Source organism: Urocitellus parryii, chromosome 15, assembly GCF_045843805.1.
Source record: "Urocitellus parryii isolate mUroPar1 chromosome 15, mUroPar1.hap1, whole genome shotgun sequence".
NCBI lineage: Eukaryota > Metazoa > Chordata > Mammalia > Rodentia > Sciuridae > Urocitellus > Urocitellus parryii.
Window position 1 is genome coordinate 9,353,243 of NC_135545.1, and position 26,171 is coordinate 9,379,413.

The window sequence follows — 26,171 nt, forward strand, 5'->3', positions numbered from 1 at the left end:
TACTGTTGGGGAAGACCCTCTTTGTTTACTTATTTTTAATTTCTTTCTTCAGAAAGGCACTTTTTCTCTGTCCCAAGCACATTAAAAACTAGAAAATCCTTCATGCTGTCTGACCTTCAGTGGCCCTGGTAGTGATAAGCCTCTTCTCCCCACCCTAACCTAAAATTTACACAAAGGCAGTGAAAAGAGAGAGTCCCCTGGAGAAGGGAGAAAGCCCACAAAACCCACCCATGGCAAGAGACAAATGCCAAACCCCAGAAAGACTTCTCAGATTTGGAAGAGGAGGCATCTCCGCTAACACCAAAGACACAGCACGAGGCAGCTAGGGCTAGAGTTTATTGGAGCAGGGCACGAGGATCCGGGAAGAAGCGGGGTGGGCTGTGGGCTCTGTGCTCAGAATCCTACGGGGGAGGCCAGGAGGGGAGGTCGGAGGGGGCCTGCCGGGTGGAGGAGGACCGGCCTGGCGGCAGGAGAGCTGCACGGGGCGAGGCCCGAGCCCGCACCCGCTGCCCCCCATTCTTCAGGATGACGGCTCCGAAGGCGCTAGACGATGTCACCGAGAGCCCGGGACCCTCGGGGGACGGCATCCATCCTCGGCGAGCTGCACGGGGCTCTCGAGGGCTGACGACGATCGAGTCGGGGTGGAAGGGGCGGCTACCCGGGCCCTCGTCCCCCCATGGCCTCGGGCGTCTCTCCCAGCGTCCGGCGGCGGCGGTGGTCGCTGTGGCGGCGGCGGCGGCTCCGCGGCAGTTCGTGCTGGGGTCGCGGCCCGCCCGGGGCACCCGGGAGGCAGGACACTGAGGCGGCGGCAGGCACCGGGACAGGCGGCGCGCCCGAGCGGGCAGCACACGGCGGGGACGGCGCACTGGGCGGCGGGCCGGCGGGGGCCGCGGGGGGCCGCGTGGGGACCCAGATGAGCCCGTAGTACACGGCGAGCAGCACCGCGGCCAGCGAGACGCAGAGAAAGTAGGCGCAGACGGGGGCCAGGCGCAGCCAACGGCCTCGCGGGCCCTCACTCAGCCCGGCGCCGCCGGGGCTCTCGCCGCCGCCGCCCACGCAGCTCGTGCCCCGCATCGCCGTGGCCCGCCCGCCCCACGCCACGGCCCGCGAGACCCCGCCCCCGCCAGGCCCCGCCCCCGCGCACCGCCCCGCGTCAGCGACCGCCCGCCCCCGCGAGGCGGGCCTCCACCGCCTTCGCCCTCACGCTAGCCCGTCCCAAGTCCTCCGCTGCTCCCGAGTCCTAACCCGGTCACCTGTCCCCGCAGGCTCCGGACTCCCGCGCGCCTTCCACCCGCCTGTCAGGGTCAAGCCTCGCCTCGTGCTCTCGTCCGGGCCCACCCTCGCCTCTGCCCTCCTTCAGACTGTCCCGGCTACGACTCGGGGTCCCCTGCCTACGAGTGGGCGGGGCCCTCCAACCCGACTCCAGAACTGCACCCCGACCACGCCCCCGCGCTCCGCCCCCCACCCAGACCACGCCCCCGCACTCCGCCCCCACATGCTCACCCCGCACACACCCGAACTCCTCCAGACGCGGGGCCCTGCCTGGCACCCCCACCTGCCCCTAGACAGCGGCCACCTACTGCCCTTTCAGGTGTTCTGAGGCTAACCTCACCCTCACCCGGTCGCTCCCTCCCCCAGCAACTCCGCCACCACCCTCAGTTCCCTTCTCGCCCTACAGCCGTGGGGTCCCAAGGGGCTCCGAGGAGAGAACCCAGCCCGGAGATCCAGATAGAACCCCTCCTGCCGCCCCCTCCCCATCAAGGCGGGGAAGCTTCAGTCCCCTCCCAGCAGCGTCTTCAGGAATTCAGGGAGGCCTGCGGGAGGGGAGGGAAGACGAATCAGGGGGGAGAAGGAAGACCCCTTTATCCCGCCTCTTCCGCCAGAGAAAAGCCCGCCAAGCAGAGCAACCCAGCCTGTCCCGACCACAAATGCAGTTCAAAGGTCAGCGGAAGCACTGCGTTTAATAGAGACGGGCCGGTGCCCTAGAGATTGAAGTCCTGCGGAGGAGTCACCGGCGACTTGCCGAGCCCCAGATGTAGGCTCCTGGAGACGGGAAATTCGACCAGGAGGCTGGCACCTAGCCCGCACGGCCTCCAGGGGGCGCTAACTCGGAGGCGTCTCGGCCTTCCCACGGTGTCCCCCACGGGTAGGGCCTGGACAGAATCCTCACCAAATTTACACTACTGGCCTGGCCCCGCCCTCTACAGTGACCCTGGCTCCTCCCCCTTTGCATTTAACCCTCTCCTGGCGGGAGTGTGGCAGAAGCAGAGGAGCGAGGCGGTGGGAGGTTAGTGCAGAGGACCGATGCCAGGTACAGCGGATGCGGTCAGCGGGCGGCCCCTGGGGGTGGAGCGGCCGCTACCACCTTGCAGAAACGCACCCTCTGGAAGTCCGTGATCTCCGCCGTCTCCTGGCCCTCGGGGCCCACCTCTGGGGAGAGAAGGGGCTGTCAACAGAGGGAAAGAGACTCCCTGCCTTCCCCTAGTTCCTGGGCCACCCTCCCCCATCTGGCCCTGCCCCTCATCCCAATCCAGCCTGGCTGCAGCCGGGCGGACACTAAGCGGTTTAGGGGCCAAGGAAGTCTTAATCTTCAGTGGACCCATGAGGCAGCATATACCCTGTCTACAAGAGGGAAATGCTGGCATGAGATCAGGGTGATCCAGACAACATGTGACCAAAGATAGCTCAGCTCAGCCCCATCCCCAACCCTAAGCAACCTCCATCAAGCAAGCCCCAGGAGACCAGCCCTCCATTCCTTTACATCCCCACCATCCAGCATTCTAACCGGTCCCTCCTTGGCTCTGGCCCAAATCTTAATCCAACTCCACTGGGGAGAGGGACACTATCACTGGTTCAAAATGGCTCCCACTAAATGATGGAGAGAAAGGGTTCAGCCTCTTGCTCCCACTCTGCAGGAGCCAAAATCGAATTGGGCCCTATTGTAATTTCCACCACAGGGTTGTACCCCCAAACCCTATAATCCCACTCACAGATAAATCCTATACTCTGTCCCACTGTTGTTTTTATTTCCTGCAAGTAAAATGAGCCCAGAACCACTGAGCTACACCTCCCACCCCCAACTCTTATTTCAACATTTAGGGCCAAGGTTAAATTCTGAATCCTGTCCTTTAGGTCCTCCCCTAGAGAGTAAATCCACCTCATTACTTTTCCACTGCTTTCCTTAAGTCTGGAGTTGACCTCTAACTCCTAAATTCTTGTGAATCCTAATCCCCTGCTGCTGTCTCCCCTGCTGGACCATTCCTGTGGCCCTAAAGCCCTCCTCAACCCCAGCCGTGTGGCATTCTAACTTCACACCCAGGCCCCACTGCTGCCACACAGCTCCACCACAAGCCCTTCCCTGGCCACCCAGAGGGGAAGGCAGGCCACGCCACCTCCCCCACTGCATGCACACCCCCACCTGGTGTTGCCTCAGACCCCTCCTCTTCAGCTTTCTGGGCTCCGGGGAGACTGTGCCCACTCTCCAGGGAGGCAGAGGCCGGCTGGTCACCTCCTGGAGAAGGGGAGGCCCAGTCAAGCCCCCTCTCCCTCCAAACATCTCCCCACCCGGAGAGAAGAGGCCCAAGGGGAGTTAGAGGGGCCTTAAGGACACACTTAGGGGAATGTCATTTGAGGATGTGAGTTCTTTATTGAGGAGGGGCTCTGGAGGACCTGGGGAAGTCTGGGAGTGGGTACTCTAGAGACAGGGGCATGACAGCACAGAGGGGACACGGACTGCCCTCCCCAGCAGCCAGCACCGTGGGCATGGGGTCCCCAGGCCCATCACACCCCTGTGCGCACACACAGGCAGCTGGCTTCATGCATTCCCAAAAGGCCAGGCCTCACCCGGAGAGAGGGCACCAGCCGGGTGGGTGGTCCGGGGAGAATTCTGCTCCATCTCCTCACCCCAATCTGACACAGGCTGGTGGCCACCAGGTGGTGAGAAGGGGGTGGAAGGCGTGGCAGGCGCCTGGGGAAGTGGATCCTCAGCCCTGGAAGGTGCTGCCTCCTCCGCCTGCTTGGCCTGCTCGCCGGGGGCACCACCGGAGGGCTCGGCCTCTTGGGGTTGGTGCTCATGGGCTGGCTCTTCCTCCTGCTCCTCAGTGCCCTCGTCCTCAATTTCCTCCTCCTCCTCCTCCTCCTCAGTCACATCCTCACTCACATCCTCCCATTCTTCATCTTCCTCATCCTCCCCCTCATCCTCAGGAGGCCGGTGGGCAGGAGCAGGTGGCTCCGGAGGCTGCAGGGAACACAGCAGGTCAGGGAAAGGACGTGGCCCCGAGCCCCACACCCCCTGCCCTACCTTACCTGCACAGGTGTCTCCTCCTGGGACGGGGGCTGTGGGGCCTCAGGGGCTGGGGACACTGCCTCCTCTTTTGTCTCCCAGCGGTCATCATGGTCACTAGAAGGAAAGGGGTGAGGCCTCAAGTGGACAAGAGGAAGGGACTTCCAACTGCCCACTCCTCCCCAGAGCAGAGCTGTCCAGGGAGCACTGAGAGGGAATGGTGGATGTGGGTCCCCAACCATCAGGGAACAGGAGAAATGAAGGGGAACCAGGTGGCAGCAGAGATGGATGCAAAGGAGAGGACAGATGAATGGTGAAGCCAAGATCCAGACCCCAGACGCCAAACCAAGCACCTTAGAGATAGATGAGGCCAAGACACACAGCCCCACCCAAGTCCAAGGAAAAAAGGACCCCCCCAGAGATTGTACATGCTGTGGGAAGAGGTGTCCCCACCTGTAGGCTCGGGGCACTGCCTTGGCCTGGGGTCGGCTGCTCTTTCTCCTTCTGCGGCTGCTGACCTCAGCTTTACGCTGTGACAGGAACTCCCCAAAAGTGGGGGGTTTGGGAGGCCGGGCCCAGGTCTGTTCATCTGCAACAGAAACAGAACCTGAAGAAGGCAGGGGAGGCGGGACAGCGCAAACTACCTCCCACCCAACCCCCAGTCCAGCCACTGTCTTGGCTGGTCCAAGAACACCACTCACCATAGCGGTGGGACAGTTCATGGGCAGGGGTTGGGCCATCCTTGAACCTGGGAAAGAGAGCAGGGATGAGCAGAGGGTGCAGGAATGAGGAAGCAGGGGGAGTGCTGGAGGCCAGGGTCAGAAACCAGATGAGAGGACAGAGGGGCAACCAGAAAGGGTCACTAGGAAGAGGACAGGATCAGATGATGCATGAGACAATCTGACATCCTACTGATAACCACAAAAAGAAAAAAATTGAGAATTTGGCCCCCCAGATAAAAATACCAATGGGTCTCAACAGACCCCCACAAAATAATGATCGCCAGCTACCTGTCTGAACCTCACTTCCTGTCACACTCTCTCTTTCTCACCTGGCCAACGAAGCAGGTTCTCCAAGCACTCCTGGCTCCTGCCTCAGGCCTTTATACCTGTTGCTCACTCTCTGGACCTCCTTCAGGCCTTAGCTCTAGAGACAGAGATTTTCCTGAACCCCACCTACAGGAATGTATTATTACGTGTTATCTAAAACTAAAATAAAAACTCCCGTTCATATACTCCTTCCTCTGCTTCATTATTCTTTATGACCCGAAATCAGATTTACCCCCCTCCCATCTTGCCCACAGGACTCCAAGTCTAGTGGCAGAAACATTTCTTTTCTTTTTTTTTTTTTTTAAAGAGAGAGTGAGAGAGAAGAGAGAGAATTTTTTTTTAATATTTATTTTTCAGTTCTCGGCGGACACAACATCTTTGTTGGTATGTGGTGCTGAGGATCGAACCCGGGCCACACGCATGCCAGGCGAGCGCGCTACCGCTGAGCCACATCTCCAGCCCCGAAACATTTCATTCATTGCTAGATCCCTGTCACCTAGAACCTTCCATGTCACACAGGGGGGCCTTGATAAGCATCTGATAAAATCACTGCAAGTGTGTTCATTACACCTGTTGTAGACTGCTTTGGGGACACACACAAAAATAATTATTTTTCCTTTCTTAAACCTGAGAATGTCTCCCTAAAAGCCCAGTTACCTATCCCTTAGAAGGATAAGCTAAAATACCTAAATAATGCTCACACTTGCAAAAGCTTGACTCATGATCCAATAAAATTAATAATAATAATGTTCCTAACCACTAAGCAAACAAAGTCCTCTTTTTCTTTAACCAAAGCCAACAAAACAACATTATAGGTGAATGAAAACTTCCAATGCAGCAAAGGACAGAGCATCAGACTGCCATTCGTGGGCTTTTCCAGAACATTCTGCCTGGCTATGGAAGTTGGTCCTCATTACAATGACAATGACGCTTTAAGGTGGATGTTTTCTGAGCCCAGAGGAGGACAGAGTCAGGCCTGATGCAAGGATGTGTGCTGCTTGGGGACAGGTCAGTGGGACAGAGGGAAGCTGCAAGATGAGAGGACAGAGGGGCGACCAGAAAGGTCTTTCATGCCCAGGTGACCTTAGAATTTACATCCCTAGGGTCAGGAGGTAGCTCAGTTTAAGGTGCTTGCCTAACATGCTCCAGGCCACAGCACCTCAAAAATAAAATTTACATCCACACCCTAAGCCACAAAGCCATGGCGCAACACCCACTGGAGGGGCAGAGCTTGCTTCCCTGCCGGCTAACAATGAGGAAGGGTCTCTATCACCTGTCTGTCTGCCAACACTAGGACATCTATCTCCCCAGGCCGCTGCTGCCCTCTGCCCACACCCCAGAATGAACACATACGGAGTGTGTTCAAACTTAAAGCCAGAGCATCACTATGTCACTGTCATGTGGACCAACTTCCAGAGCCAAGCAGAAAGTTCTTGAAGAGGTGAGGAGTGGTATTCTTTAAAGATAAGCAACCTCCCGTTTTATCCCATGCTCTGTGCTTTGCTCTACTGGACTACACCAGAAGTTTCCATAGATCTATATCTTCTCTTTTTTTTTTTTTTTTTTGGGGGGGGGTTTTGAGGATGGAACCCACGGCTCGTGTGTCCTAGACAAGAACTCTACCACTAACCTACGTTCCCAGCCCTTTTTTTGAGACAGGGTCTTACTAGGTGGCCCAGGCTGGCCTCCAACTCAGGCTCCTCCTGCCTGAGCTTCCAGAATAATGGAAATTACAGGTTTGTACAAACCACACCTTTAATGCTGGCTCTCACTTAAAGAAAAAAAAAGGATTTTGTCTCGGCACACCTGAGCTGCACCTGATCTGGAGCTGAGCCCCAGGGCACCCACAGGCTCACATCCAGCCTGGACCAGTTGAGCAGGGTGGCCCGTGAAGGCTCTAGTGTGCCAAGGAGACCTGACAAACTACAGCATGCATCACTAACAGCCCAGGTGAGGAAACAGAGAAGCATCGGAGGCAGAGGTCAGGGCAAGGAGGGGCAACAGCCCAGGGCAGGCAAACAGGGCGCAGACTCACATGCCATCGGTCTTCTCAGCATCCCACTCCCGCCGCCACTGGCCCGTGGGCTTGCGGTGTCGCTGTAGTCGCTCCTGGTCAATCTTCTCCCTCTCCTGTTTCCAGCGCAGGTACTCTGACCGCTCCCGGCCCGTCATGGACAGCGTCATGTCGCCAGCACAGCCTGGGCCAGCCCGGCGGCCCTGCCCCAGCCACAGGCAGTCAGGGTCTATTCCTCTCCCTTTCCCTCCCCACTGAACTCAGAGGTGGGGTCACTGGTTCAAGGTGACAAAGCAGCAGTACAACAGCTCAGGTAAACTCAAAGAGGCTCTCCCATCTCTTCTTTACTTATTTATTTCTATGTGGTGCTGAGAACTGAACTCAGTGCCTCACACATGCTAGGCAAGCGCTCTCCCACTGAGCCCCAGCCCCAGCCCTTTTATTTCTTATTTTGAAACAGGATCTTACTAAGTTGCTGAGGGCCTTGCTAATTTGCCCATCACCTTGCTGGGCTCCTCTGGTGGCAACATTTGTTGCCGCCTGGCCTCTAACCAAATTTCCATCTGGCTGGTTCCCATGGCTGTCAAGTTATCAGGGCCTATGTTTGCATTAAAACTCATCTCAGCATCTAAAGTGGTGCCTGGGGCTAGGAGAGGGGCTCAGTCATACAGCACCTGCCTAGCTGGTGTGAGGCCCCAGATTCATCCCCAGCACCTTGAAGACAAATGAAATAGAGCAGTGCTTCTATCCAGTAGGTGCCCAGTAAACAACACTGATGTCGGAATCAGAGAAAACCCCAAAACACACATGAACCCTATAACCTAACTATAAGCTGAGCCATGTGGGACTGGCAAAGCCACCAATACTGTCAAGGTGTAAATACGAGGAATTGATTCCCCCCTCTCTGGTCACATCCCCACCCTTCACCCTTCACCTAGCATGATGTGTCGATAGAGCCTTATAAATGCCACATCATCAAGAATAAGGGGATCCAGCCGCTCAGAAGGCTGAGGCAGGAGGATGGTGAGTTCAAAGCCAGCTTCAGCAAAAGTGAGGCACTAAGCAACTCAGTGAGACCCTGTCTCTAAATAAAATACAAATAGGGCTGGAGATGGGGCTCACTGCTCGAGTGCCCCTGAGTTCAATCCTTGGTAACCACCACCACCCCCCGCAAAAAAAAAAAAAAAAAAAAAGAATAAGGGGAAACTGGCCCTAACAAGAAAAACATGCTGGGTGCAGTGGTGCAGGCCTGTAATCCCAACAGCTGGGGAGGCTGAGGCAGCAGAGGCACAAGTTCAAGACCAGCCTCAACAAATTAGCAAGGCCCTCAGCAACTTAGTAAGATCCTGTTTCAAAATAAGAAATAAAAGGGCTGGGGCTGGGGCTCAGTGGGAGAGCGCTTGCCTAGCATGTGTGAGGCACTGAGTTCAGTTCTCAGCACCACATATAAATAAATAAGTAAATAAAATAAAGATCCATCAACAACTAATAAAAATATTTTTAAGGGCTGGGGATGTGGCTCAAGCGGTAGAGCGCTCGCCTGGCATGCGTGCGGCCCGGGTTCGATCCTCAGCACCACATACCAACAAAAGATGTTGTGTCCGCCGAGAACTAAAAAATAAATATTAAAAATTTAAAAAAAAAATATTTTTAAAAAGTAATAATAAACAAACAAAAAAAGAAAGCTGGGGGTAGGTGGGGATATAGCTCAGTTGGTAGAGTGCTTGCCTTGAGAACCGGCACAGTGGAGCACGCCTATAATCCCAGCCCCTCAGGAGGCTGAGGCAGGAGGATCTCAAGTTCCAGGACAGCCTCAGCAATTTAGCGATGCCCTAAGCAACTCAGCAAGACCCTGTCTCTAAATAAAATATAGAAAAGGGCTGGGGATGTGTGGCTCAGTGGTTGAGTGTCCCTGGGTTCAATGCCCAGTACAAAAAAAAAAGAAAAAGGAAAAAAAAGAAAGCATGACACAAATCCTTAAAAACGTAAACAATGATCCCAGCCCAAAAAGAGAGTCTTGACCTATCCTGGTCCCCAACATGCCTGGTGCACATCTGTACTCAGCCCAGAGAGCAGTGCAAGGACCCAGCTACCAGCACTCACCTGCCGCTCGTGCTCCAAGCCACAGCGCACCTTCTCAAAGTCAGGGCCCCCCCAGTTGCGCCCATGTCGACGGCTACCCTCCCGGCGGTCCCGCTCTGGCTCCTCCAGGGGCCCGCTGCGTCGCCGGGGGTCATCCAGGAAGTTCCGCACTGGGTTGGGCTCCAGCACCCCTTCCTACAGGCAGAGGCAGGGTTGGCTGGCTCCCAGGAATCAGGCAGCCGTGCTCGCTTGGGAACCTGTGGTACTCACCCGCTGGTTGCGCTCATACTCGGCAATCTTCTCCATCTCCTCGTTCATCTTCTCAATGTTCTGTCTCCGCCGCTCCTCCCACTCCTGGGGATACAGGGTCAAGACACCCAGCATCAGGAAGAACTGCTATAGCTGTACAGAAAAGTGTGGCACAGCACCTGGCCCGCTCTCCTGGCACAGGCAGGTGGCATAGCACCTGGCTGGCATCTGGGAATCATTCTAGGTGTGTTCCCAGTCAACTGTAACCAGTGAGGGTGGCTCGATGGGTCTGGACTCTGCCAACAGTATGGGAGATGCTGCAGTCCCTGCCCCATCTCCTGTGAGTCTGGGATTCTGGAAGATACAGTGTGCAGGGAGCCCCAGCCTCCAAGAGGCCAGGGCACTGAGTGTCTCCTGAGCATCCTTGGTAGACAGACGTCGTCACAATTCAATGTACCCTAACTCCATAGGGAACATGGCTGCCTCCAGACCTCACCCATGCACCTCCTCCCCTGGCTTTTGCTTTGTGTCAAAGCAGCAATAGCCAGGTGCAGAGGTGCACGCCTGTAACCGCAGTGGCTTTGAAGACGGAAGCAGGAGGATCGCGAGTTCAAAGACAGAGTCTTGCCTGCGTGCCACTCAGCCTCAGCAAAAAGCAAGGCACTTGGTGAGTGGCACGCAGGTAAGACTCTGTCTCTAAATAAAATACAGGGGCTGGGAATGTGGCTCAGGCGGTAGCGCGCTCGTCTGGCATGCGTGCGGCCCGGGTTTGATCCCCAGCACCACATACCAACAAAGATGTTGTGTCCGCCGAGAACTAAGAAATAAATATTAAAAAAATTTCTCTCTCTCTCTCTCTCTCCCCTCTCTCACTCTCTCTTTAAAAAAATAAATAAATAAATAAATAAATAAATAGGGCTGGGGATGTGCTCAGTGGTGTAGTTGAGGGTCCCTGAGTTCAATCCCCAGTACCCCCCCCAAAAAAAAAAAAACAGCAATAAATCTGAGCCTGAGTCCAATTATACTCTGAGCCTTGTGAGTCTTTCCAGCAAATCACTGAAACTAGCAGTTTGGTGTCAAGAGTGCTGGGGATCCCCACACCCTAACTGCCACAGTAATAATGATGGTCATGATAATAGTAACTAGTAACCTCCCAGCCCATTCTGTTCTTCCACAGTACCAAAATTTTAGGTAAGAACAAAACAGCTGGAGATGACCTTTTCATTTCCCGGTCTTTGTAGCGACATGTGGCTAAGTGTGTAAGTACTAACAGGATATGAAAAAAGTGCTTAGGACAGCTCGATAGGTTGCTCAGGCTGACTCTGAACACGTGATCCTCTGACCTCAGCCTCCAAGCCACTGGGATTACAGGTATGTACCAGTGCACCCAGCAACTTATAGTAACCTTTAAATCTAAACATGATTCCTACGTGAGAGAGAATCAAGTTCACAGAAGGAAGGGAGCAGCCAAGGACAAGTAACTAACAGAACCAGGTTGTACCACATCCAGGCAAGCTGTGAGCCATTAAGCTAGACACGTCCCACCAGCCCACCTGCGTGCCAGGAAGATCACACCCCCCCGCTCGCATCCCACCACTGGAACAGACACAGAAAACCCGGAACAGCCTGGGCACATCAGCCACCAGACAAGAGCAGCCCCCAGACAGCATCAGAAAGAAGAAAAAGAGTTGGGGAGAAACAAGCAGCGTGAGGGCGAGGGGAGGCAGGGAGAGGCGGACGACCGCCCTGCAGAGCGCACAGGTGCAGGGGCTGAGGGTGGAGCATGGAGAAGGGGAAACAGCCCTGAGAGAAGGAATGGAAAGAAACAAGACGACAAAGAAAACAGATTGAGGACGGCAAAAGCGTCCCACCTGCCTGGTTCCTACCTTGGATTTGCGGTCTGAGGTAGAGGTGTCTCCGGCTCCTGGGAGATGAGGAGACCCCCGGCCCCGGCCCCTTCGGCCCCGGCCCCCAGCTCCTCCTCGAGGCGGCTCCCCAGGACTGTCCTCCCAGTTGCGGGATGTCCGGCCTAAGCCTGCCCGGCCTCCCTGCTGGGGAGGGGGCCGCCCGCCCCTGCTGACCCCTGGGGGCCGAGGGGTCCCAGGAGACCTCCGTGAGGGACCCAAGCTCTTCTCCTGGAAGAGGGAGGAGGGGAAAGTACAGTCACTGGACAGGGAGACTGGGACACACCAGGCCCAGAGGGGACAATAGGTACAAGCCACCCATGGGTCTGGAGCAACTGGGGAGTTTCTCATCCCAGGCCCCAACCCTCTCCCCGCCATCCTCAGGAGTCCTCCACACTGGTGACAAGCTCACCACCTCAACCGCCACATTCTCCTTCTCCACTGAGCGGCCCTTCCGAGGGGCTGTCACTGCTACACCCTCGAGTTCAGCTTTTTTACGGTCCTCCTCAATCTCCTGGGCACAAACATGCAGGGCAGAAGAAATGTCAGGGGCCCTGTCCACCTGCTGGACTCCCATAGCCTCTTGAATTCCTCTGCATCTTAGTCCCAGCCCTCCCTCCAAAGCTCTAAACAAGAAAGCTGGTCCCTTTCAACATCATCTCTCAGACCCCGTCGTGTTCCCCTCTAGGACCTCTCACGATGCCCACCTCTGAGCAAGGAACAGAGGCTTCCTCAGTCTGTGGGCCCCAGTATCCCCTCCCATGCTTGGCCTTGTCTCTCTCCATCCCCTTTTGCCCTACCATTCTGTTTCTAGAACATACGAGGTCAAGATCTGCCTCACAGCCTTTGCACCAGCTGGCCCCCTTGCCAGCTTTCCCAAATTTTTCAAATGCCTCCTCTCAGAAAGGCAGCCCCGGAACCCCTGCAGAAATCAGTTCGCCACCATTTTTCCTCTTCTCATCCCCTGTTCACCAGGGAACAGGATGCATATCCCAAGTCTAGAACACTGCCTGACACATGCCAAAACTTAGTATTTTTTTAACAAATGGACACATGAAGAATGAATAAATGAGGTCCACTGCTCCTCCCAGGTCCCACATCCAGGAAAACCTCACTGCCTACTCTTGGGCCTTGTTCTGGATCCTCCCTTTCTCCCCCAGCCTTCTACTGTCCTCAGTCACAAAGTCCCTCAACCACAGTTCTGGGCCAGGCACCTCCTCTCCCACTAGAGCTCCTGCCCCACCTTCCTTCTCAATCTCTGGCTTCTCTCACCTCTGCCCCTCCACTAACTCACAGCAGCCAGAGAAGCTTCTCTAAAAAGCCAGAGTCCCACTCCTGCTCAAAGCTCTCTATGGTCCCCCAGTGCCCTCAGGAGAAAAGTTAAAACTCTCAGCTTGGTGGCATTTAGGGCCTTACATGACCTGGCTCCTGTTGACCTCTCTAGATCAATACTCCCTAACGGACCATGCAGCTTTAAGCTCCAAGCTCTCTCAAGTCCAAATATTTGCCCAAACTGTTCCCTCTGCCTGAAACACAAGCCCTTCTCCTTTTCAACTGGCTAATGTCTAATAACCCTTCAGGCCTCTGCAGCCCCCTCTTCCAGGAAACCCTCCCTAAATGTCTCCCAGGCTGAATCAGGAGCCCTCCCTAGAGTCCTACAAACCTCTGAATTCCCTCATCACCTTGCCCAGCCTGTATCATCACCAACTGGGGACAGGGCTTTCTCCCTGACTGAACTGTGAGCCCTGAAAGGACAGACCTGAAGCTGTCTTGGTGTCAGCCCCAGCACCACTCAACAAAAGGGTTGGAGCTGTAAAGACCTGGGTGAGTATTTGCAAATGAATGAATGAATGACAGAAATGAAGGAAGGAATGCCTAACTAAGGCCTTTGGCTTTCATCCTGAGAGTGATGGGAAGCCATGAAAAGGTTTCAAAGAAGGGAGAGGTGAGAAAAACTCACTGCGGGGAGGAGAGGGGATGGGGTCTCCCAGGGCAGGGCTAGGGCACCTGGTAGCGCCGGATGAGGGCCTCATTCTTCCTCCGAAGAGCCTCAATCCTCTTGTCCAGCTCAGCATCCTTCTCCTCCTTTGATTTCAGATCCAGGGTGGCTGCCTGAAACAGGAAGGCAGTTGATGGAGGGAAAGAAAACCCTCTAGGTACCCCAGGGCCTGAAAATTCAGTCTGGGGTCTGCAGGTCTGACCCCTGGATCCCATTCTCCCAAGCCCCTTCCCCAAAGCTCAGATTCCGGAGTACCCACTTCTGGTCTCACCATTTCACCAGCTGTGGCTAGGATCCCAGCAACCACCACAGAATCTGGAAGCAGCACTAGGGGTTCCTGAGCACAGAGGAAACAGCATGACTAAGATGAAAGGCACTCCCAATCTACTTTGTTCTCTCCCATATAGGGGGCTCCTCACACAGACATGCACACAAAATAATACCCATACCCCAAGAGAAGTAAGGACTTCATTTCCATTTTGCTCAAGTCTTAGCTGCACCCCTTACTTGGAAAAAATAAAGACCACATCCCTTCGGTTTTAGACCTACCGATTTTTCATGAAAACTTTTTAATCAGACCCTCCTTGGGAAGTTCTGGCTTAGCCCTCTAGCTTCCTTCCAAACTGAAGATTCTAGCCCAGCCTCCACAACCTATAGTGGGAGTTTTAGCCCAGACAAAACTCAAAAGTCTGAGTTTTAGCTACATCCCTTCTCCAACCTGCTCAAGAAAGTTCTAGGGCCACTTCCCTGTGTTCATTCTGGTGCCACTCACATCCCAGTGCACATTCTAGCTTCGCAGGTAAGTTTCAAAAACATGCCCTAATCGTAAGCGGTTCCAACTCTTCAAAGAACATAATCCCATACCTCCCAAAGAAAGCCCTAGGCCCGCTCCCAGCATCCTGAAAAAACGTAAGATGGTCGACTCATTATCTAACCAGAAACTATTCTGATAACGGGTTCCTGTGCCCACTGGGGAGGCTTCCGGATTGGGCTTCACCTCTCCGGTGCATGCTCGCTCCAGCCAGGACAGAGCTTCCCACGCCCACCCGCGGCTTCCCAGGGAAAAGTTCCGGCCTCCACCAGGCTGCGAACGCCACGGCCCCGCCCCCGACAGCCCTCTGGCCCAGCCCCGGGGCAGGACAAAACTTTCCGGCCCCGCCTTTCCCGCTAGACTTCTGGCCCGGCCCACATTCTCGCGCCCTTAATCTGGCCCGGCTTCCGACTTCCCAGCCGACTCCTCGGCCCCGCCCCCTACCTCCTCTGGCAACAGCCTGAACCCGCCCCCGCCTCTCGCGTTATTTTCCCGGCACGGCCCCCAGTTTCCCCAGCCAACGCTATGGCCCCGCCTCCGTCCTGCCCGGTCAACCTTCTGGCCCCGCCCCTGAAGCGCGCGTCAGGCTTGGCCACGCCCCCGGCTTCCCCAACCAAGGTTCGAGCTCCGCTCAGGGCTTCCCCCGCCAATGCTCTGGCCGCGCCCCTGGCTCAGGCAAAACTTTCTGGTTCCTACCCCAAGCATTCTCCGCCCGCCCTCCGGCCCCGCCCCCCGGGCACCCTCCACCTTAGAACCCCGCCCTGGACCTGGCGTCAGCCTCCGGGTCCGCCCCTGACTTCCCGGTCAACGTTCCGGACCCACTCCAAATGAGGGAAAACTTCCTGGCCCCGCCCACAGGACTTTCGACCCGCACCCCGGTCCCGCCCCTCAGCTCTCCGGGCAACACTTGGCTCCGCCCCCAGCCCGGCACAACTCTTCGGGTTCGCCGCCAGCTGCCCACCCTAGCTGCAGGTCCGCCCGCAGCCCGGCCCGCCCCGGCCCTGCCCACACACTAACGTCCCGCCCCGCCAGCGCCCCTCGGACTCCCCATGTGGGCGTCCTGTCCCCGCCCCCCGCAGAGTACTCTGACCCCGCCCCCGCCGAGTGCTCGCTACCCCGCCCGCGCGTGCTCCGACTCCCCTCACGTGGGGCTCCAGGCCCCGCCCTCTCCGGGCGCGCTCCCGGCCCCCTCCCCCGGTCACCTGTCCCGGAGACCCCGCGGCGTCCGCGACTCCGGCTCGGTCGGCCTCCGCGTCCGCAGCTCCCGGGCCGCGCTCGTCACTTCCCGCTCCCACCACGTGAAGAGGGGAAATAAAGAGGGTCACTTCCGGTGCTATCAGCCCGTTTCCGGGAGCCTTAAAGAGGCCGCGCCCCCGCGGGTGGAGGTGGGAGCCAGTGGCTGTGGTCCCAGCGGTGTCTAGGAACCTAGTTCCTTCTGCCTGGATTAGCTCGTTAGAGAGAAGGAGATGCCAGCCTCGATCTCCGGCCTCTCCTGCTCACGATGTTTCCTCCCGCGCCCTCTGGTTCCGGATTGCAATAAGCAGGTGCCTGACACTAGGCTAGGACTCCCGGAAGGCTAACCGGCTTTGGCCCACCCCACCCCCGCGGAAGAAACCCTGGAGTCAGTGTAACCGGTGTCCCTGCGTGGTGGCCCGTGTCTGTCATCCCAGCGAAGCGGGAGACTGAGGCATTACAAGTTCAAGGCCAGCTTCAGCAGTTTAAGGAGACCCTGTCTCAAAATAAAGAGGTCTGGGCATAAAGCGCCCCTGGGTTCAATCCCTAGTGTATACACACACACACACACACACATACCACAAACACACACAGAAGTGTATCCATTATAATCGCTCATTCATTCTCTAAATCAGCAATGAGTGCTAGACTCTGCTGGGGGAAATGTGGACGGGAAGTCCAGATGAGGAACAAGGCCCTCATGGGTCACAGCAAGGATCTGTGTCTTAGAAGAAGTCAGGAGGACAGGTCTGAGGGAGAAAGAGGCTGGCTGCCCAGGCAGAGGACATAGCATGCGCGAAGTCGCTCTCTGTGTTGGGTGAGGTTGGTGCATTCCAAAGACAGGAAGACAGTCAAAGAAGCCCCATCTGGAATTGACTAGACTTAAGGGATTACTTGCATAAGCCAAAATTTAGACATAATAAGCAGCTTAAGACGAATGGTGGTAAATGCTGTGGTATGCCTTCGCAGGAGTTGATGACAGTTACAGGTATGCAGACCAGATTCCCTGAGGTGCCAGTCATTTTATTTTGTGATTTGAATCACGGAAAGTGGATATATGGTAATCTCTTGCCCTTTATATGGCTACTGTTAACAAGCTTCGGAAACCTTCTGTACACATGCACTTTAATCCTCTTATAATTGCCCAATTACCTGCCAGGCTCACTACATCACTTGCTTCAGCTCTTTAGTCAAATGTCAACTTCTCATATTTCTTCTGTGAAACCACTCATTCGAAAAATCTGGAAACTAGCTGGGGGTGTGGTTCAGCAGCAAAGCACTTCCCTGGCACCTGAGAGGTCCTGGGTTCCATCCCAGCATCACAAAAAAATAAGAAAGAAAATGATGAATGAATGAGTGTATCTTTATCATTAGTTCCTTCCCTTTTTATGAAATAAAAAGTAAATACAAGAGCCAAGTGTCGTGGCACACGCCTGTAATCCCAGCAGCTCAGAGGCTGAGAAAGTAGGATCTCCAGTTCAAAGTCAGCCTCAGCAAAAGGGGGAAAAAAAAGAAGAAAAACGCAAAGCACTAAGCAACTCAGTGAGACCCTGTCTCGAGTGTCCCTGAATTCAATCCCCAGTATCCCCCCCCAAAAAATGTAAATACAATCAGCTCTTTGTATCTGCAGGTTCCACATCTGTGGATACAACCAACCACAGATAGTAAACATTTTTCTAAAATTATGTTTGTACTGAACATGCAGACTTCTTCATTACTTCCTAGGCAATACAGATTAGCAACTACTTCCTTAGCATTTGCATTGCATTATAAGTTATCTGGAGAAGACCAAAAGTATATAAAGGACAAAGAATGGTGGTACACACCTATAATCCAGTGACTCAGGAGGCTGAGGCAGGAGAATGGCAAGTTCCAGGTCAGCCACAGTAATTTAGCAAGGCCCTAAGCAATTCAGCAAGACCTGTCTCAAAATTAAAAACAGGTCAGGTATGGTGGCACACGCCTGTAATCCCAGCAGCTTGGGAGGCTGAGACAGGAGGATACTGAGTTCAAAGCCAGCCTCAGCAACTAGAAGGTGCTAAGCAACTCAGTGAGACCCTGTCTCTAAAGAAAATAGAAAACAGGGCTGGGGATGTGGTGCAGTGGCCTAGTACCCTACTCAATCCGCCCCCCCCCAAAAAAAAAGATTAGAAACAGGTCTGAAGATGTAGCTCAATGGTGAAGTGCCTCTCAGTTAAATCTCCAGAACGACCCCCCAAAAAATGAGTAAAATAAAAAACAGAAAATAGACTGGGTCAATGCCACATGGCTGTAATCCCATTTTACAGATAGAAAATCAAGCTCACTGAGGTTCTCTTCTTGTGTCATTGAGGCAACTGAGGGGTTCTACTAACTTCTACTACTACCTTCTGTAACAAATGACCACAGCCTGGTGATTTAAACTTATTCTCTCCAGTTTGGGAGGCTAGATGTCTGAAATTCAGATGTCCCCAGGGTGGTCCCTTCTGGAGGCACTGAAGGAGAGTCTTGCATGCCTCTCTCTGGCTTTTGGCAATTCTTGGTATTCCTTGGCTTGGGGATATAGCCCCTTACCTCTGCCTGCCTTCGCTGGTCATCTTCTCTGTGTTTCTGTTTTTATGAAAGCACCAGACATTGATTCCGGGCAGTCCTAATCCAGCATGATCTCATCTTGAGATCCGTGCCTCCATTACATCTGCCAAGACCCTGCCTCCAAATGAGGTCACATTCCGAGGTTCCTATATTGATGTCCAACCCCAAAGCCTCAAAATGTGACTTTATTTGGAAACAGAGTCTTTACAAAGGTGATTAAGTTAGAATGAGGCTATGAGGATGGACCCCAATCCTTATAAAAAGACTCCTTGAACCAGGCATGGTGGTGCACACCTGTAATCCCAGCAACTCCAAAGGCTGAGATGACTGGATCACAAGTTCGAGGCCAGCCTCAGAAGTTTAGACCCTCACCAACTTAGCAAGACCCTGTCTCAAAATAAAAACAAACAGGTCTTTGGATATAGCTCAGTGGTAAAGGGCACCTGGCGTCAGTCCCCAGTACCAATAAATAAGGCTGGGCATATAGATCAGTTAAAGAGCACTTACCCAGAGTCCCATCCCCAGGAGACACAAGGGCCTGGGTCCAACTCCCAGTACTGCAAATAATAATCATCATAATAAAATGCTTTGTGTTTACACACAGAACGGAGTTAAACTCTAGCTTTAGTTTCCAGTTGTAAACAGGCACATGAAGGTCTTGCAAGCGGGCGGAGACGTTTTTCCCACTGGCCACCAGAGGGCGGTGCGCCCATTCCCCTGTTGCCGGCCTGTGATGGGCACACGTCCCTGTGGCCGTCGAACTCACTTCTCCAGGAGACAGACAAGGTAATATCTAAACAAACATGTAATAGGAGCGCTGAGGGACAAGATAAGGCAGGGTGAGGGGACAGAGGGTCCAAGAAGGCTTCTCTGAGGAGGTGACATTTGGGCACAGAGCTAGCGAAAGCCAGGTGAATATCGGGACATCTCAGTTGGAGGAAATTTGTGATGCCTGCCTGGCCTTGGGACAAGAAAGGAAGGAGAGAGCACACAGAACACTTTAGGGCTCACCTGAAGGGACACGGAGGGCCTGCAGGGCGGGATCACTGCTGTATCTTAATCCCTTAAAGAAAATCTTTGCTATAATTTAGTGAGTAGCTTCCACACCCTGGGCTCACTCTTCTTTCAGGCATTATCTCATCAAGTCATCCTAAAATCCCCATTTTTTTTAACTGTATTTAACTTATTTTGATGTGCTAGCGATGGAATCCAGGTACTCACACTTGCTCCTGTGTGCCCTATCACTGAGCCACACCCCCAGTCCCTCTAATCCCCATTTAACAGAGCAGGAGCCTGGCTGGGCGAGGTGGCACACACCTTTAATCCAAGCTGCTCGGGAGGCTGACGCAGGAGGATCACAAGTTCCAAGTCAGCCTCATCAATTTAGCCAGGCCCTAAACAACTTAAATAAATAAATAATAGAAAATAAAAATGGCTGGGGTTGTGCCTCAGTGGTTGAGCCCTCCTGAGATTCATCTACAGTACAAAAAATAATAACAATAAAAGGACAGGAAATCACCAGCGAGAGATACTAAGTGAATTAGCTGCCCAAGGCCACCAGCCATGTGGGAATTGAACCCAAATGGATCTTTCCTACTTCCAGAGCCCACTGCACTGCTTCTGTAATAAAATATTGTTAGTAGCACAGTGACTGGACAAGGTACTTACCCTTTCTGTGTCTCGGTTTCCCCATGTTCAAAACAGCACTAATAAAAGCGTAATGTGAGGATTAAATGAGATAATGTGCTGAGAACAGCGCCAGCCACACACTAAATGTATCTGCAAGTATTGCTATTATCTATCCTCCATCTAATCCACAAATAGCTGCTGAGCGAATCATGTAGACTCTACTTTTAAAATAAATCTATGTCAGGCATGGTGATGTATGCCTGTAATCTCAACTCAAGAGGCTGAGGCAGGAGAACATAAGTTCAAGACGTTTCTCAAAAGAAAAGTATAAAGGCTGGGGATGTAGCTCAGTGGTAGAGCACTCACCCAGCATGCACAAGGCCTTGGCTTCAAAGCCTGGGGCTGCAAATATTTCTAAAGAAATCCAGACTCCTACTGCGCGTGTTCCACCTTTCCCTCCTGATTTACATACATGATTTCATTAAGTCCTTACGACCAATTTGGACTTAATGAAATCATGTATGTAAGTCATTTAATTGGCCAAGACCCTGGCACACAGTAGGTGTGTGACCATCACGAGTCTCTCAAACATCTTGCTAGATGCTGGGACGGAAAGGTGGAGTTCTGGAAACTCCTCTTTTTCCCTCCGCCTCCGAAATAAGTCCCAAATCTAATCCCAGGCGTCGGTTCCCAGTCCCCACTTCTAGCGTGAGTTTTGACAGCCTTCCTCCCGGGCTCCTGTTCCCCATCCTCAGGCTGTTCCCCACGTGGCCGCCAGAGGGCGCCTGTTGGAATGCAGTCAGCTCGAGTCCCTGGGCTCAGAAGTCTCCCCTAGGTTCCTGCACTCAGAGGCCAGCTCTGACCGGACTTCCCACCCCATCCCCGCTCGCGTCCCCCCCCCCCTCAATGCAGCTCTTCACTCCTGAACACACCACTCTGGCCCCAGGGCCTTTGCGCCTGTTATTCACACTGCACAGGGCATTCTGTTCTCACCTCCTTTAGGACTTTATTCAAATATCCCCAACCCAGGCCCCAACACTCCCCGTGCCCTTCCCTGCTCCTCTTTCTACTTGAAGACTCTCTTCGTTTTGATACTTATGTTCATCTCATTGTGTCTTCCCCAGAGTGTCAGTCCCAGGACGACAGGTGGCACAGGGAGGTGGTAAAAACTGAAGGAATGAGAACAAATGCCCTGCGGGGCGCCATGGCGCACACCTTGTCTCAAAATTAAAAAAGGGCTGGGGGTGTAACCAGTGGTAAAGTGCCCTGGGTTCAACCCCCAGGATCAAAAGAAAAAAGAAAAGAAAGAAACAAATGACGGCAGACTCTTGGAGAGCACAAGCACCCTTTCTTCCCCACTCCAGCCCAGGAGGCTTGGTCGGCCAGCTGGGTGACCTTAGGAGGCCGGCTTCGCTGACCCCAAATTCCCAATTTCAAATGGGATTTAAAACAGTCTATTTCTGCACTGGGGGCGGAGTTCAGTGGCAGATCACAGTGCTGAGCACGCTCGAGCCCGGGTTCGCTCCTCAACATCACACACACGCAAAGGCCGCCCCTTCGGGAAGATTACACGGTCCCCAGGTGCGGGGTCCCCACGTGCGGATTCCGTAACTTGGCCGAATCCTCCGGAGCCCAGGAGCGCTTTTTGAGAGGCGCCTGCGCTTCCACCTTTCGCCGCTCGGGGGCAGCAGGCGCCCAGCGGATTTCGCCCGCGCGGCCGGAGCCGGGAGAGGAGCGGGGGCAGCTCCAGCAGAGGAAGCTGATGAAATCCTAGCCAACTCGCAGTGAGCTCATCCCGCCCGGGCGCCTCCGGAAGCCACGGGGCCGCCCTGCCTCCGCCTGGGCCCAGAGATAAAGCTCCAGTGCTGAACCAGGGCGGGAAGTCCCTTCAGAAGTCTGCCCTGCATGAGACTTGCTGCCAGAAGCCTGGCCCTGCCGGGAGGGACGAAGAAACAAATGACCCCCTGGCTGTCTCCATAGAATGAAAAGTGAATTCTGGGCCTAGGGGATGTCCAGTGAGAGAGAGGATGGAAGGAGGGAGAGAGGGGGAGAAAGACACGAGGGAGAGAGCGAGGAAGGGGCACTAGGAGGAGGAGGCGGAGGCAGAGACCTTCGAGAAGAGCCAGCCCAGGACAGTCAGGTGGAGAGGAAGAGTTGGAGACAGGGACGGGAGGAGACCGAGGTGGAGGGGACAGAGACCGACGATGGGGGGTGGGAGACAAAGAGACCCGCACAGAGAGACGTGGAGAAAACAGACGAGGCCGAGCCAGTGGCGGAGCTGCGGGCAGCAGGGAGAGACTCGGAGGTGCGGGAAGATGGAGTCCAAGTAGGGGCCCGAGGTGCAGAGGCTGAGGCGGGGAGACCGCGGAGGGGAGGGGCCGGCCGGGGCTCGGGACCGGGGTCGCGGGCGGGGCAGGGCGGAGCCCCGCCCAGCCCCCAGCCCGCGGCGCGGGCCAGTCACCAAGTCACCAAGTTACCGCAGCGCTCGGGCGCTCCTCACTGGCGAGGCCGCAGCCAATCAGAGAGCAGCGCCGCTGTTCTCGGGCAGGAGGCCTGGAGACTCGCGCACCTTCCCCCGACACCCAGCGAAGCACGCTGACACACAATCACAGTGGCGCGCACACACACGGTCCCAGGGACACACGCAGGGTCGTCCGTCCGCACACACTCAATCACAGTGATACACACTGTGACACACACAGACAGCCCCAGCAACATGCATCACACCACACACACAGCGTCACACCAACACAACGTCCCAGTGACACAGACACAGTCCCAGCACACACAGCCCTACCCAGACCCACAATCACAGTGACACAGCCTTGCCTAGGCACATGCAATCTCAATGACGTAATTCACTGTCCTTCCAATACACGATATCACTCTGACACACACTATCACTGATACACAAGCACAGTGACACCCTTATGATCTCACACCCAACCAGCTCTGATAAACACACTACTATAGAGACACACAATCACAACAAGGACACAATTATAGTGAGATGCAATGTTACACACACACACAACATGTACATGTTCACACAATGACATTGAGACATAGCTGTGTAGAGATGCACATATATTCGGTGACACAAAATCCCACAGACACACATTTCAGATACAATCAGAATGTCACACACACAGTCCCATCTCACACAACACAGCACAATTCCATTGGCACACACACAATCCTATGTACACCTAGCTTTGGAAGCACACACACTGTCACGAGGACATATACACACACAATCCCACTGATATACAGCATTGCAGACACAACCAGAGTGACACAAACACAAGCACACCAACACACAGAAGACACAGACACAACCACATTAACACAACAGTACGGTGACAACATCTTCACAAATCTTCACACCACCACACAACGTTATCATAGTGACATATACCAGCACACTGCACAGAACAACACACTTGTTACACCATCAGGCTCATATGACAACCAGAACATCACGCCACAGCACACTGACACACAATTGCATCATCACAGCAGTTTAATACACATATAGCACTGTAACAAATGTCACACATCATCATACACAACCAAGTGACAGACAACAGTACACTGACACAGCCACCACTCTAATATACCAACTTCCTGACACTCAGCATACTGACCACAGACCTACAGAGAACTCTCCAGCCACAAACAGGGTCACAGTCACACAAACACCCCCCCACCTCTGCCCTTGCCAGGGGAAGCTGGGTACAGCGTGGGGTGCTAAGGGAGGGATGCTGAATTGGGTGTGTGTATGTGTGTGTTTGTGTATATTGTGTGTGTGTGCAATACCTCCCCCTTCCAGCCCTTCCTGGGGGCGGGGCTGAGCGACAGCCGCTGTTACCGGGTAAACTTCCCCGCCCCCCCCCAACGCGGCCATTAGTCAACCCCCCCCAGGATGATGTCATTGCCTCATTCTGGAGGCTGAGTAATCCTCGGCTCCGCCCCCACCAGGTACCAGGGTAGGGGCAGGCCGCACCTGGGCTCACCACAGTCCGGAGCTGAGGTCTGAAACTGCAGGCTCTGCTGTCTTGGGTCTCCCTGGGGTGAGGACTGAGAAATGTGGGCCTCCCTGAAGTGACTTAGGGATGCACATCGGAGTCCCTGGAGGCTGGGGCCTCCCAGCGCCAGATCCTTAGCGGCCAACTAATGGTGCTGGAAGGCTGGATCTTCCAGGCACGGGGGACAGCCCCCCACACTACCACTGTCCAGGAATGGGTCACGTTGCCAGGTGTCTGGGGGAGTAGAGATTCAGGGCTTGGGCTCCAAGGTCTTTGACACTGAGACCTGGGACCCTAGCATAGTTGAAGCAAGTAGAGAAAGTGGCTATGAGGTCAGATGTCCTGGTCCTGAAAGATCAACAAGCTGGACCCTGGGGTAAAAATCTCAGAAGGGAGGGAAGGAGCTGGGTGGACACCTTAGGGCAGCATAGATGGTCATCTGGATGAACTGGACCCCAGAGGGTCCCGTGACCTTTTCGGACAGTGTATCTCCCAGCATTGATATCGCGAGGACCAGGATGCCCAGGATCTCTGTGGCATCTTGGGACCTGGAGTCCAGAGGCTGGGGTCCCTATCTCCTGTGGGAATAGGAGGCTCAGTTCTGGGGTCAGATATGCCTGAGTTCCATTTTGGAGGGAGCCCTCAGTCTTATCTCCTGGGACTAGGACACCAACATCCCCTGGGAGAAGGGCGCTTATATCCTTCTTTCAATGAGTACAAAGGAGCTGGGGTCTTCATTGTGAGGACAGGGCACCCTGTTTTTGTGGGGCCAGGACCCTTGCGTTCTCTGAGATGAATCCTCAGATCCTGTTTTCAAAAGCTACGGTGCCTGAATCCTCTCGGGGGTGGGGGTCACAACCGGTCTGTCTTCACCGGGTCAGATGCGCCGGTCTCCTTCTGGGCAGGGGACACTTGGTGGCTGTTTTCATAAGATCAAGCCCATGGTGCCCTCCCGCGGGGGAGGGGACGAGATGCGCAACCCTGGCTCCAGCCCATCCCAAACGCCCATCCTCGCCTGAAGGTGTGGGGCAGGGGGATAGGGAGGTGGACGGGGGCCAGCTGGGGTCTCACCCCGCCGGCCCGCAGGCTTGCAGGCCGAGCGCCCAGCAGCTCCCCGGGGCCCGGCTCCCCGCCCCCAGCGCCGAGGGCTCCCCCAGATCCGGGCGGGCGCGGCGGCGGCCAATGAGCTCGCTCGCCGTCTCCGGGAGCCGGGCCGGCTCTGCCCGCTTGGCATTGGGCACGCGGTGGGCAGCGGCGGGCGGGGCCTGGGGGTCCTCGCGCCTGGTTGGGCCAGGTTTGTTGCTGGGTAACGGGGCGGCGAGTTTCCCCTGGCAACGGCGGCGGGTACCGCTCACTGGCTGGCCGGGAAGGAGGGGGGTTGCGGGCGCAGGCAGGCCCCGCAGACCCCAGCAACAGCGCGCGGCCCCCGCCCCGGCGGGAAGCGGTAACCTTCACACGCGCGCCGGCCGCTCGGACCCTGCGGACGCCCGCGCCCCCGCCCAGCCCCCACCCGGCCTGGGTCCAGCCTCCAGCCCTGCGGGGCAGCCGCATGGACAGGACCCAGGGGCCCCCTCCCCGCTGCGGACAGCCAGGATTCGGGCCCTGCAGTGAAAAGTTAAGTCCTTCCCAACTCCCTCTCTCCGTGCTCCAAAATCCACTTCCCCGATCCTGGGGAAGGTTGTGGGTCCGCAGTGACTAGCTGGGACATCTGCATTCTGTAACCAGCACCTCACACGGGGCCTGCTACTGCCGGGCACTTTCTTAAATACCTTACAAATACCAACACGCTGGATCCTCACAATAGTTTTGGCCCTGCGGTGATCCCCTTTATACAGATGGGGAAACTGAGGCACGGAGAGGAAAGCTACTTGCTCAAGGTCATCCTTTGTACCCAGGGAGGATGAATGAGGAGCCTGCTACTGAGAGTCCCTTGGAGAGGCTTTAAAGTTCAAGTGAGAAACTGCAAGTCAACAAAACACAGTGGCTGGCAAGGCAGGCCACCTCTTTGAGATCCCTGCCCTAGCCTGAGGGTCGTAGCTTGAGGACATTGTTCTCCTACACTGGTATCCCGTATTAAGCACCCACACACCCCTGGACTTTGTTGACTTTCTCACTGTGCTCTTAAGAGATAGGGACCATTGTCCACCCAACTCACAGATGAGGAAACTGAGCCAGCGATCTGAGCACCTGCTCAAGGACACAGGACCAGTAGGTGGTAGAGCTGGGGATTTGACTCAGGCCATCTAGACTGAGCAGTGCCCTGCCCAACACAGGGTACTGGGGGCTTCCCAGGGGGCTCATCAGCTCCCTGAGAGCTCTA

At 55.0% G+C, this 26,171-nt stretch overlaps 2 protein-coding genes across 7 annotated transcripts; both read right to left on the reverse strand.

Moving 5' to 3' along the window:
* Positions 1-321: 321 nt before the first annotated feature.
* Inafm1 (InaF motif containing 1) lies at positions 322-1,083 on the reverse strand. Its single transcript, XM_026410468.2, has one exon. The coding sequence runs from the start codon at positions 1,072-1,074 to the stop codon at positions 655-657; it is 420 nt and encodes a 139-aa protein (XP_026266253.1). The 5' UTR covers positions 1,075-1,083; the 3' UTR covers positions 322-654.
* Positions 1,084-1,496: 413 nt separating this feature from the next.
* Ccdc9 (coiled-coil domain containing 9) lies at positions 1,497-15,675 on the reverse strand. 6 transcript variants are annotated; one of them, XM_026410441.2, is made up of 15 exons: positions 15,593-15,675; positions 13,851-13,916; positions 13,588-13,692; positions 11,993-12,094; positions 11,563-11,811; positions 9,698-9,781; positions 9,449-9,622; positions 7,367-7,548; positions 4,984-5,030; positions 4,736-4,871; positions 4,306-4,399; positions 3,844-4,237; positions 3,419-3,511; positions 2,381-2,430; positions 1,497-1,814 (listed from the first exon to the last, which is right to left on the reverse strand). In XM_026410441.2, the coding sequence occupies exons 2-15, from the start codon at positions 13,851-13,853 to the stop codon at positions 1,797-1,799; spliced, it is 1,731 nt and encodes a 576-aa protein (XP_026266226.2). In that variant the 5' UTR covers positions 13,854-13,916; positions 15,593-15,675; the 3' UTR covers positions 1,497-1,796. The 6 variants fall into 6 exon arrangements, with proteins under 6 accessions (XP_026266226.2, XP_026266227.2, XP_026266223.2 ...); XM_026410442.2 differs by lacking the exon at positions 1,497-1,814 and having other exon boundaries at positions 2,327-2,430; positions 3,904-4,237; XM_026410438.2 differs by lacking the exon at positions 1,497-1,814 and having other exon boundaries at positions 2,327-2,430.
* Positions 15,676-26,171: the final 10,496 nt, after the last annotated feature.